This window comes from Oxyura jamaicensis, chromosome 8 (assembly GCF_011077185.1).
Source record: "Oxyura jamaicensis isolate SHBP4307 breed ruddy duck chromosome 8, BPBGC_Ojam_1.0, whole genome shotgun sequence".
NCBI classification, from domain to species: domain Eukaryota; kingdom Metazoa; phylum Chordata; class Aves; order Anseriformes; family Anatidae; genus Oxyura; species Oxyura jamaicensis.
In genome coordinates this window covers 15,114,789-15,128,049 of record NC_048900.1, presented here as the reverse complement: position 1 = coordinate 15,128,049, position 13,261 = coordinate 15,114,789, and the positions used below count along the sequence as shown (strand labels likewise).

The following is a 13,261-nucleotide window of genomic DNA, read 5'->3' as shown; positions in this document are numbered from 1 at the left end:
CCCCCCATCTTTTTTATAAGTCTCCCTTTAAGTATTGAAAAGAGGCAATGAGGTCTCCCCAGAGTCTTCTCCAGGCTGAACATCCCCAGCTCTCTCAGCCTTTATTCATAGGAGAGGTGCTCCAGCCTCTGAGCCTCCTTTAACAGCCCCACATCCTTCTTGTGCTGGGGGGCCCCAGACCTGGATGCAGGACTCCAGGTGGAGCCTCACAAGGGCAGAGCAGAGGGGAACAGTCACCTCCCTCGACCTGCTGGTCACACCTCTGTTGGTGCAGCCCAGGATGCAGTTGCCCTTCTGGGCTGCAGGCATGCACTGCTGGCTCATGTCCAGCTCGTGTCTGGGATTGCCCCGACCCAGGTGCAGCACCTTGCACTTGGACTTGTTGAACCTCATTAGGTTCACGTGGGCCCATTTCTTGAGCTTGTCCAGGTTCCTTTAATAGCAGTCAATTAAAGCTATAAAAATCACTAAGCTGTTGATGCTAAACTACAAGTTAAGTGTGCATGCTTAGATTTAAAATTTTCAGTAAAATATCAGTATGTGTATCTAGAACCATTTCTTTGTGACAAGGGAACAAGAAACTGTTGTGGGCATCCAGAGCCCTTGTAATGAACTTTCTCATTTATGACTTGGGATTTGTTTTCCAGTACTTGATGACAAGCCGCTGACATCTGCTTATAGTGAAACAGCAGCTGTGACAGGATTAAATGATACATTAGCTCTGATGGCAAGAGCTGAGGATAATTTAGAACATTTATTTTTCAAATGTGAGGCCCACTGGATTTGGGGCAAAATTCCAATATAGCCACACATTTGGAGGATTTCATTGTTACCAATCCTACAGTATATTTCTTTAGTCAAAACCTCTATCACAGCAGTTGATAATCAGTTGAACTCTCAGATTTGGCAGGATATTCCCTCTCTTTTCCTCTTCCCCCCCCCTCCTTGTTTTTTCTAAAGTGTGCAGAGTGATAAAAGTGAAGCTTCAAAAAGATTAAGGTATTTCCTGTGTAGTCTTAGCTTAGTCCTTATTTTTTAGCAGTAAAGTTTATTCACCAGCAGGAACAGCTACAGAAAGTGCCTTAAATTCTTTTGATAGTAGAGTTCCCTCTGTTTCTGACTTTAAAGGATGTTTGTAGGAGATGGTTTGTAATGGTGGCTGAAGTTCTAGTAACTGCTGCGAGCATCCTAAATTGTTACAGGCTTTGAATCTAAGAGTCTAGAGGTATGCCAGTTAGGAAAACAATATCACTTTGCACAATTCTTTGCATCGTACTGATGCACATAGATTAGAAAACTGTCCAAAAAGATGCATCCAAACAACTGCGCTTGCCCTGTACATTAATAGTGCCTTTTAAGTAAGTGCTGAGGTATACATTTCTGTCATAGACAGTTAAAACTTTGTTAGATGGTCTAAGAAACACTTATTTTTTTCCAATAAGTATTTTTCCTGTATTCTTAATTTACTTAGTAGTGAACTTTTAAACATTCGTTATCAGTACATAATGATGCTCATTACAATGTTCACTGTCATCACAGAATGATAGAATGGCTTGGGTTGGAAGGGACCTTCGAGGTCATCTAGCTCCATAAGCAGGGATGCCACCCACCAGATCAGGTTGGCCAAGGCCCCATCAAGCTTGGCCTTGGACACCTCCAGGGATGGGGCATCCACATCTCTTGGCAACCCGTTCTAGTGCTTCACTACCCTTACAGTGAAGAATTTCCTCCTAATGTCCAGTCTAAATCTATCCTCTTTTAGTTTTAAGACCGTTCCCCCTTGTCCTGTCATTATCTACCTGAGGAAAGAGTCCTTCTCCATCTTATAAATAAAAAAAGACCCCTGTAAGTACTGAAAGGCCTCAATGGGGTCACCCTGGAGCCCTCTCTTCTCCAGGCTGAACATCCCCAGCTCTCTCAGACTTTCTTCATAGGAGAGGTGCTCCAGCCTCTGGTCATCTTTGTGGCCCTCCTTTGGACCCTCTCTAACAGCCCCACATCCTTCTTGTGCTGGGGGCCCCAGACCTGGATGCAAGACTCCAGGTGGAGCCTCACAAGGGCAGAGCAGAGGGGGACTGTCACCTCCCTCAACCTGCTGTTCTTGCAAGAAATCATTTGATATCAGTTTATATATCTGGTGAATGAGATCTAATGTGAATTTCATGCTTTGAGATCATTATTTCTGTATTACAGGTGTGTTTTTAGTACTTTTTTTCCTTTTAGCACAAGCAACATATCTATATTTTCCCTTATGGAAGAACTCTTTAAAAATAATGTGTACTATTATATCAGAGAAATCTATTTTTCAAAAGGTGTGCTTTTTGATTAGAGGAGTATCTGTAGCAAGATTCAGGATTCTGTCAGGATTCAGTCCTTTGACTTTATTTTAAATGGAGAGGCTATTCTCTGTTCCATGTAATTACACTGACAATCAGTAATGCTTATGAAATCGTTTCAAAAATTAATTTGGTATTCCTTAAAATATTTTTTTTCGACCACTAGACTGGAATACACTATGATTCTATGCATGAATTTTCTTGGAGAGGTTTCATTTTGAAGTGCTTATTCTGTGTTTGTTCTCCAGAGTTGCAGTAGGGGGCATCGTGGAGCAAGAAACTCAGAAAGCGTGTAATCTGTTTTAATCTTAGTTTGAGGATTTTGAGTAGGTTTTCCAAAGTCAGAAGTCGTGTTTATAAATCATCATAGTCTTATGTGTATTACAGGGTGCCAAACAAAAAGTGAAGTTTGCAAATGTGAGGATGCTCATTTTACCTGGGTTGCTCAGCCTTTCTAAGACTTTACTTAGAATATATTTTTTTATTTTTATTTTTTGGAAAAAACTGCCTTTCAGAGACTTAAAGTTAACTTAATGGTTTGATTACAGCAAAGGAAGCATCTGGAGAAAACTTAATGAAAAAAACTTGAATATTTGGAGGCAATACAGCATTTAGTGATAAAATGTAAGCCTTTTCTACGGTATTTTCTGTTCCTTGTTGTGTAGAACAAAGAAGAAAGAAATTGTCTTGTGAAAATTGGGATGTTCTATAGATTGTATTGAAAGTACAACTGCATTAGAAGTTCAGATTTTCAGATTTCTAAAAACAATTAGAAAAGCACAGTCACAATTTTTGAGATAAGTATGTGATGTACTTCCTCACAAACAAATATATTCTGTGTCAGTGCTATGGCTATTCAGACTGATAACCAGAACACAGTTATGACAAATACAGATATTAAAAAAGAAAAAAATCACAGCTGTTTGATAGAAGAGTTCTTACTAATAGGTGTTTGCATTATACTCTGTTCTGAAACTTTTGTCATACATTACAGATGTTTAATTTTATCTTTGCTTCTTCCTATGATTATGTTGGTAGCAGAATAGAATGTATGCTGTAAAGTGCTGCATGCCGTAAATGCTTTACAATAATTCAGCACTACAATAAAGACAATAGCTAGTATGGCTTAGCAACTGTAGATAACCTGCCTGGTTCTTTTGGCAGCAGGATTCTTATTTAAGCAAATACATGTTACTTTATAGTTCTCTCTCAAATATTGCTGATCCTTGCAGCTCTTGTTTTATCACTGTTTTTGAGATTTGCTCACTTAAAAAAAAGGCTCCTTTCCACTTTTGATTGCAGAAGGCATCATATCTGTTCAACATATTACATTGACCAAGAATGAATGAACATTCTTAAACCTCTGAAATTTATACTTGAAGTTATGAAGCCATGAAATGTTTCTTAGGTGTACAACAGTGCCAAAAATCAGCACCTCATCTATCACAATGTCTTGGAATTTATCTGGGTGTTTCTCTGGCATGTTTAAAGCAATTTTACCAAGTTATTTATAAAATTTCAGGCAGGAGAGGAGCAAGAAGGCTTGACTGATTTGGAAAATCTTTTGGCATCCTTCAGTTGTTCCAAAGTGATGATGGTCCATAAGTCATTTTACATAACTAAAATATTTTTTAAAAATAGTTTTTGCATGGAACAATATTTATGCATGTTTTCAGTGATCATTCTTGTTTGTATATTTATTGTGGATTATTCATGTTGGATAGTATTTGGAACTAATTTACAAAGGGGCCTAACTTAAGTCCTGATCCATGAAATATTTTCTTGGTTTTCAAGTAGCTCTCTGAGGCAACAGAAGTATTTCTGCACCTAGGGGTTTTCAGGATTGTGCCAAGTCTTTCACCACTCGTAGAAACATTCTTCCACTGATTCTGGTGGAAGACATTTGGGCCCTCCCTATTTGGAGAGAAAAAAAGGTTTGGAGAAGAAAGAAGAAAAGCATTTATCACAGATAATTAGCTCTTAATAAATTTTGTTCTAAGAAGTGCAGAATGCATCACAAGAGACCGCTGCTAGCAGGTGTATATACTTGAGATGTATTTGACAGTCTCCTAAAGTTGCATCATAACTTCCCTCCACTTCTGCATGCAGGATATGTTTCTTCACCTGATGAAGTTAAGGCGTGTGCCAGTGCTAACAGAAGATTGGAAGTACTTGGAGCTTTTTAAGATCAGTCTGCTGAAATATATTTTGTTGCTTTTAAAACATTCCCTTAGCATAGCATACTGTTTGGAATGTTAGGAACAGACAGCTCTTTTATGCCTTCAAAGGCTTCAACAGCAGCATTTAATCGTGTCTGTAGGGGTTTATATAAGGCCTCACTTTCTCTCAGCTGAGTATAACTTGTGATTCAAAGGTTTGTATGCACCTCTGGGAATTTTACATGGGAACCTTCTTGTGCCTTCATGTTTCCTGCCCAAGTTTTAGATAAGAAATTCTTTTAAACAAAAAAAATCTTAGTCTTTTGTGAACTGATTTAGTTATTTCTGGTTTTGTTATTTTCTTCATCTGTATGCTAAGAAAAAAATGTTTTGTTCACATGCCAACTTGAAAATTGCTCACAATTTTCAGCAAATAATCTTAGATACAGTAGTCAGACGTTTACGCTAGTAGTGTCAGGTATAAATATAGTTATCTGTGACTGCAGTAAGTAACCTAACTTCTCCTTTTTCTACCTGAATAGAACTTCTGCTCAAATTTCTAATATTTTTGCTTGTTTGGGAAGCACTGATATAGATGAGGAATCTATAAACATTTGTAATTTTAAAGTATATTTCTTTAAGATCTCAGTAAAACAGTCTTCAATGTTTGATGTTGAGAGAGAAGAAAAAGCAGTGGTTAAATACTGCAGCAGTTACTATACAGAAATTGCTTGTTAGAGTTTTTCATAAGAGTCCACTTGCTTCTTTCATTACTGATTGAGAGGTTGGTTTAAGGTTATATTTGGGTAGCTGCAGTAGATTTTTTTCATTAAGAAATTTTGATCAGTGTGATTTAGCGAGGAAGTAGATGCAGAGTAGGTGTACGTGCAAACATGTCCAGATTTCCAAATGTACATCTCTAAAAGTTTGTTTTCTGTAACACAGAATAGTGGCTACAGGAAATGAAAGGAATGTGAAGTGATTTAAAACAGTAGGCAGCAGCAGCAGCGTAAAATCCCTGCCCATGTATTCCAAGCCTGGAGCTTGTATTCAAGCTCCTATTTAGTTGAAAACAACAATAAGTGTTTTTATGGGTGTTGACCTATTAAGAATTTGTGGGGGAAGTCGCTGTGTAGGCGCCTCTCTCGATGAATTCTTCTCAGAACTCCCGGTATAGCGATGCTTCCTCCTTAAAGACAACAAATACCTTTAATTTGAAGATATCGTAGTGCTTTGAGCCAAATGTTAGTCATGTTACAAACCCAGAAGTAACAGTTGTGACTGTCCAATCCGCCTCCATAAAATAAGCTGCAGGACTTAACAGTAAGCTTAACATACTTATTAACATGTTTTATTTGGATTTTTCAAAAGAACTGGAAACACAGCTGGATTGTACATCCAGCTGGGGTCTGGTGAGCTGAACTGATTGTTAGCGGTTTGCTAGTACTGTTTGGCACCAGTACAGAAATACATGTGCTTTCCAACTTGATCCCCTCACCAGAAATTAAGAGGAGGAGAAGTGAGGGTCATCTTGGTCGATGCCTGGAGTGCACGGTCTGGGAGGTGTCACGTTAAGTCCACGGTTAATACTGTGCTCAGAGCTGGAGGTCTAAAAATGAACCTAGAACGAAGGCCTCATAGGCTTGGGGAGTGACGTTCAGACGGGTTCTCTGTGAAGGTAGCCTTGCTGAGAAGGGCTGCAGGACACGCAGGGTCTCAGGCCCTGGGGAGAGGGACACGGTGAGTCGGGTGGCCAGAAGTCCTCGTGCAAGGTGCAGTATGGTCAGGAGACAGTGTGGTTTCACCCTGGGCCTGCTCTGCCCTCGGTCTCTCCCACATCCACGTGCTTCTCTTCCGCAGGGCCCAGAAGCCTGTAATTCCTGCAGCTCTTCTTTCTCTCCCCAGCTGCCCTTTCCCCCAGGTGAAGAGCTTACTTGGCTGGTTTCCCACCCCAGCACTCTTCCTTCCCTGTGTGTTCTTGTCAGAGCAGGAGGATACGTGGATGGGCAAATTTTGCCCCCGCGTGTTGCGTGGTGGCCTTTGGGGGAGGTTGCTGTAACGCCTCACCTTCTGGGCTCTGCAGCGCTCTGCCTTCCGTTCTGTGGAAACAGTTAAATATGCGGGCTCTCCTCTTGGCACAAAGCAGAAGGCAGAATGGTACAAAAATCAGCAGCAGTGGATACTACACTTTCCCAGGCTTTGGTAGGCTCGTTTGTTTATGCCGTGGATGAGGGCTGTGATAGCCAAAGCTGATGCATTGTCCCATGCAGACAGGGCTGCTGGCTCTGGCTGCTCGTAGCTCGTCAGTGGGAATTGCAGCGGCGATGCACTTCAAGCTGCCAAGATTCCCAGCGCTTACGAGGATGTTTGCCAGGTTGTCTGTGCAGGGGGTTTATGCTGTCGAAGTTGATAGCTCTCTCACTGAGGTAGCTGTTGAAGATTTCGAGGTATTTTTAGGAAAGCTAGCCAGTGGGTTCTCTTGCTGACTTTTATTTGGCAGGTCTAAATATTCCGCTTTAAGGACTAAATCCTGGGTGCATCTTTTTATGAAGGGGGTAAGAATGTGTGACTAATTTTTGTGAACAGTGGTAATTCCTGTGTAAAATCATGATGAAAATAAGCAGCAGACTTACAAGTTACGATAAATCCTGGAGTGTGTCACTCTCTTCCAGCATGTTTAAAATACGGTGTCATTTTTATCTGGGATTTTTAACTGATTCTGTTAGTTTTCTGTTTGTTTTTTCTTTTCAGTTCCTAATTAATTCACTATAAAGGCTTATGACTTGCAAGGGGAGGGAGGGGGGAAGAGAATTGGGGCACTTTCCCATGGGAAAGTAAATACAGTTTCCCAAAAGCACAGTTTTTTTTCACATTAAATCATTTTCTTAATCTATTTACATACTTAGAATGTAACATAAAGCAAAGTTTTATCAGGATTTCTTAATATATGTAAAGTGCTACATGATGTTTAATGTAATACAAGTATGTTCTGTTTTCTTTCCTTGTGAATGCAAATTAAGTTACACTGAGGTATAACTGGATTATATCTGCTTAACTAAATTAGGAGAAGTAATTTTTTTTGAGCAAATCACTTCCTTATTGGATCATTTTTTGGAGCCTTGTGGAAAAGGGCTTACATCCCTCAGCCTCACAGCTCTGTATGGAGACACTGAAGCTACGGGTTTCTTCAGGTGGTGTCCCTGAACGTAGTGTGTAGGACAGGGATGAGATTCGGGGAAGTACAAGAACGTTGCTGGCTGCTCTGCGCCTTCTGTGGCTAAATGAAATAACAGTACTTCTGTTAAAGTAACACCTCTCTGGCTGTCAAATCCTAGTTTTGGTTTTCAGTATTGGGTGTGAATTGGTTATTCTTAGAAGTAGCAAAAATGGTATGGAAAATGTAAAATTTGGGCTGTATGTTAACGTTCTGGAGGGAATGAGATACTACATTGGCTAGTGGGGGAAGGTGTTTTTAAGCGTGTTGGTTTTCTGTTGCTCCACATTAATGCAACATGCTTTGCTTATCTGAAACAAAAGGCTTTTAAATATTGCTGGTTTTCAGAGGAATTGTTCATGAAAATATCAGTTGAATTTTTAATTATGAAAAGCCCTCATAGAAGGTCCTTACAGGCATAATATGCTCACTTTTAGTTTTTTTTAGAGGAGTGGAAAAGGATGGGTGGAAGGGAAAAATTTTCAAAAGTTAGTCTCCTTCTTGTTTAAAGAAAATAGATTTTTTTCATGAAGCATTTTTGATTGCTATTTTTTAATTGTTCTATAGAATCATTTTTCACTTAAAAAATAATTAAAAAATTCTTTTTCAGAATTTTGACCCCAACCAGTAGTTTCCAAGACATTTGGACACTCTACAACTTCCTCATAAGCAATGAGGTATGAAGTTTTTGTTGTTTTGTCAGATACACTTCTATTGCAGTTTTCTGATTATTTAAAATAGTCGGGAGGTTAGCTGTCTCATCGCTTTATTTCCATTAAACTAGAGTTTTGAGGATTATATTTTGTTTATTAGGCATTAGACATAAAAATATTTTTTAGCTGATACCTACCAAAAATTACTAGAATCTCGTCTAGAGTTGCTTGCCTGACTCTTGGAGCACTCATTTGTTAAGAGGGGCTTGTTGTAGAGAGTAAAAGCATTGAAGCTGAAGTCTCCAAACCACCCCTGACACAGTCATTTTAAGAAGATTTTTGCTAGAGAAGAGTTTTGCTAGGTTAAAGGTTGGCCAGATGATCTTAAAGGTTTTTTCCAACCTAAATGCTGCTGTGATTCTGTGATTCATTGCGCTGGGTAATTCTATGGAGAATCCTGTGTGTAGTTCAGAGAAAAGATAAATTTAAATTCTCAGTTATTCATGAATTCTAGCTCATTTGTGGTGAAGGACTTTAAGAAGAGAAGTAGAAATAAATGTTTACAGTATGATAGAGGTGTTTTTAGTCTACTGCATTTTTCAGATTTGCAGTCCTCTTCTGTGCAGGAAAATACATTTATTGTTTTTCAGACCTGTACATATGGGGTGACCGTATTTATGGAATTAAAGCACATCAGAACTTACTTCGGTTGCTATAGATTTACAGGGTAAATTAAGAGGGGAAGAAGAACAATTGAAGGTCGTCTACATTTGTGCAGAAATGGTTCAAAAATGGAGCTGGGGTGGTATCTGTCCCTCCCACCATGTACAATCATGATTGTTAATTGGTAATATTTAATATAATAGCACATAGCATGATTTTATTCATTTATGTACTGTCTGAACTAGAGAGCCTGTTAGATAATACATTAATATCTGTTATACCAGCTGTATAATTTTAATTGATATGCAATACTTGGTAATTTACTTTGGTAATTCTTTGCTCTTTGTTCTTTGTTTTAGATATATAACAGTATAAAATTTACTGCTGAGGAGCTTTACGAGTGTGTTTCACAAGAGTTATATCGGTAAGCCAATTACTGACCACATCAAATAGGTTTGGGGACAGCATTTTACTATATACCAGAGTAATGTAAGAGAAATTGTTCTGTTAAATAAAATAATTGCCATCCCAAGAAGGGGCTAGGGATGAAGAATGGGGATTTTTTTTCTTAAGATATTCTGTTAGAATGTGAGAGGACAGAATATAAATTAGATAAGCCAACAGCACCCAGAAGGAGATTTTCAGCTGTTTGACTTGAGGGCAAGGTGCTGGTCCTGCTACCCCGTACCAGTTTTGGATTCATGGCTTAGTGGCAGACAGAGCCATTAGGTCAGCATCTCTTATAAGGTAGGATAGAATGTGAGACTGCATTTAAATAGATTTGATTATAACTGCAGTTCCGTTTGTAGCAGAACTTGTCATGACTATGAGAACTTGAAGTCATAAATTAAGCCATTGTGTCTAGTAAAGTACGGTTAGAAAAAAAAGGAGAACCAAACTTAAGGTTCCGAGTTCTGTTTCCATTTTACTTATTACAGTTCAGTCAGAAGGAAATAAACGATCTGTTGTACAGCTGAGTTAAAGACCTTGGAAACATTAGTCCAAAAATAAGTGTCATGCAAGTCTTAGTTCTTTGCTGGAAATTTTCTGGCTCATAAGGTTTTTTCTGAATTTGTGTAATTGAGGGCTTGTAAAACCAGATTCAATGGAGTTTTTAAAATGCCATGAATTTATATAAATAAACATATTTTTTTAATAAATCGTGAGTGGATAATAAAAGGTAGATAAATATTTTATTTGAAGTTCCTGTTAAAGCGTATATATAATGTGTATATATGAATTAACTGTAATTTACCAGAACATGAAGTGTGGTTCCATGAGCTGTGTAAAAGGCTTGCAGATTATTTTAGCCCAAGTAGGGAAATTGTTGTGAAAACCTTCCACTTGCCTGCCTGGATTGATACTGATTTCCTAATTCTTCTGTGAATTTAAGTGTTCATTGCTGGGTGGTGGGAGAAAAGTTAGGCAGGGAAGGGAGAGATTGCATCCATGTATCAGCTGAGACAAGTGGTCTGTGAGCTTAGCAGGCTTCAGCTGGTGACCACAGCTCCCAAACTCCAATGTCTGTTTTCAGACATTAGTGGTCATTGTTGTCATTGTCTAAAATGTACAGTGTTACAGCCTTGGGCATTGTGCTGCGGGTATCAAGGCAACTCCAACTTCTTGATGTTTGAAAGGTGTTCCCAGGTCCATACTTTGTCAGAGGGCCCCAAAACTGGGAGTGTTTTTGTGACTTCTGTCTGCCACAGGAGGTTCCATGGCCAAAACGATGTTCTCAGCAGAACTTTGGTTTCTGTGATGAGCGGTGCTACAGGGTGAGGGGGATGTTCTTGTTAGCTAGAGGTTACAGGCTTTGAAAACATACAAAGTTAATCCACAGGATTTTAAAATCCCTCTTATGCCTAACTCTTGTTGTCAGTTATTACAGGAATGAAGCTAGGTGCTATAACAGGGAAATAAAACGTAACTCCAGCCAATAAACGTGGGATGGTAAATGAACTTTTAAAAGGACTCGGTTTGAAGGAGGTGTTCCAAGAGCAAAGGCACAGGATGGAGGCTGCTATAAGGGAGGCTGAATGACTTGGGCTTCAGCAGAAATTCCTGAACAAAGTGTTTCCCCAGTGTCAATTACCAGTGAGCTCTTTACTTCAGACTGGCCCCTGAAGGAGGTGGCTTAGTGTAGGATACTTGTACTGTGACTGTTCCGTTCTCAGGATAAACCAAAGATGCTCTCTTCTTGAGATTTTGACCCAAAGGATTTTTTCTTATCTGGAGAAGGACTTATTAAAGTCAGATAGCCACAGCTACGTGCACAGTTCTCACTGCTTCCCTATCTTGATGTGGTGTGGCAGGCTTTGGTGTCTCAGCAGCCTTTGGAAGATGCCAGCCCAGGTCTTTACGATATAAAGATCCAGAACTTAAAGACATGAATGTAACAAAAGTCTGACCCTTCCCCAAACATCTACTTATTGCCATTTTTTGTGTTTTCAACAAGTGAACAATACAGGTTTTTCCAGTAAGACACCAGAAACCTCTCTGTAACTGTTCCGTGGTGTAAATCCTGTGCTAGTATCATGCAACTTAGCATTTCAGCCATTGCACAGCAGCTGCTAGAATAACGTAGGGGAGATTTTAATTAGGTATGGGTGACTTATTACCCATGTCTCAGCTGAGATATTTCTCTGCGCCAGTTTTTAAGAACTCTCTAAAGACCGTTGAGGCGCTTGCAGCATTGGCGAGGTTGGACCTGGTGATGGAGCTCCTTTGGCTGGAGGATGGCTGGTTGTCAGCGCGGCTCTGCCAGTGCTGGGCGTTATGTCTAGAGAAATGCTGTTCGTTTTAACTGCTCTGCAGTCGTCTGTGCCGGCGGGCTCATCCCCCAACCTTAAGTGACCTGTGAGAATGAAAAATACTGGGGGTATGGTGTCTATCCTTCCAACTGCATCCCTGAGTTTGGATTGCATTACATTCAAATATATTTATATATATATGTGTATGTATTTCAGAAGTTGATCAAGTGAAAGAAAACCTAACAGATCTAGCTGATGGGAATAAAATCTGCATGGATACAGCCATGGAGAAAGTAAAGGGCATAAATTTGTGCTTGGCATGGTTTAAAAAGGAAAAAGATTTAAGAGGCTGGTCTGGTAGCCCTCAGGCTGCACTCATGTGATTTTAACCCTGCTTTTTAAGGAGAGTCTTTTACATGTTCTTTCCAGCAAGTATTTTGGAAAACCAAAGCTGCAGAATGTTTTTTGTGTAAGCAGGTTTAGGTTTCTCCTTCACAAAAAAAGGTGTATTAAATAATCAGTCTCTGTAGTCAAGAGATCTATTGCGTGTGTAAATATGCAAACACGAGCGATGCTTTCAATTGTACCTACCATTAGAAAATCCCTGTTTCATCAAGAAAGCTGATGTAAGTGGCCTTTCAACACTGATTAAACTACCTTTGTGTATTACAATGAAAAGCAAAACATCCAAAGCAGCTCTGCCACTTTGCTGCCTTGCAGTTTGGCTTTTTTAAGGTATTTGTGTAAAATCCTTGTTTTTAGCAGCTTTAAGTTCCTGCTGTTTCTTGCATTTTATGGAAATTGCCTCTACAACTATATAGATCACAACTGCGTAGTTTGTCTTCTGCAATATCCTTTTCTAGTTAAAAATGGAAGTAAATTGTATTTTCTTTGGGTCAGGACAGCAGGTTTCAAGCTGTGCAGCCTCTGTCTTGGTAGGCAAGCAGCACCCTGCGGTGGCTGCTCAGGCTCAGATGTTACATTTGTCTGCAAATACTGGCAATTACCCAGCAGGTAACGTGGGGGAGTGCTTGCATCAATAACTTGGGTTTGGACGCGTGGATTTTTTTTTTTTAAACCAACTAATTCAAAGTTTGGAGACAAAAACAAGAACAGGTATTTTGACAAGTTTACAGCTTAGAGAAAAGGCAAAGTGTGCAGGAAAAAACCCTCAAACCACATGAGGAGGTACAAATGCAGCAGACCTGTGGTGGTTTGGTGCCTGCAGGTTGATTTTTAGGAAGTGAGACATGGGGAAAGAATGTCCTGGCTCTGGTCACTTTGCCAGCGCTTACTTTACGCACTCTGAAGATGGAAGGTTTGTTGTGCTTCCTTTCAGAGGAACCACTGACATTGGAAAGGTTTTCACGTGCCGAGCTACTATTTCAAAACCCGTCGCTGTCTGCCAGCCTGCCCTGTGTTCCAAACCAAACTTTAGGCTTTTTTGACTCCAGAAAGTGTTTCTGATATTTAACTTTCATGAGCA

At 39.6% G+C, this 13,261-nt stretch overlaps 1 protein-coding gene across 4 annotated transcripts in view; it reads left to right on the top strand.

Moving 5' to 3' along the window:
* SWT1 (SWT1 RNA endoribonuclease homolog) overlaps positions 1-13,261 on the top strand; it is a 36,532-nt gene that overhangs the window by 21,778 nt on the left and 1,493 nt on the right. For all 4 annotated transcript variants that reach the window (XM_035332716.1, XM_035332717.1, XM_035332719.1 and 1 more), the window contains 2 exons: positions 8,320-8,386; positions 9,385-9,449. In XM_035332716.1, coding sequence (XP_035188607.1) covers positions 8,320-8,386; positions 9,385-9,449 — 132 coding nt within the window. The remainder of the gene's footprint in view (positions 1-8,319; positions 8,387-9,384; positions 9,450-13,261) is intronic.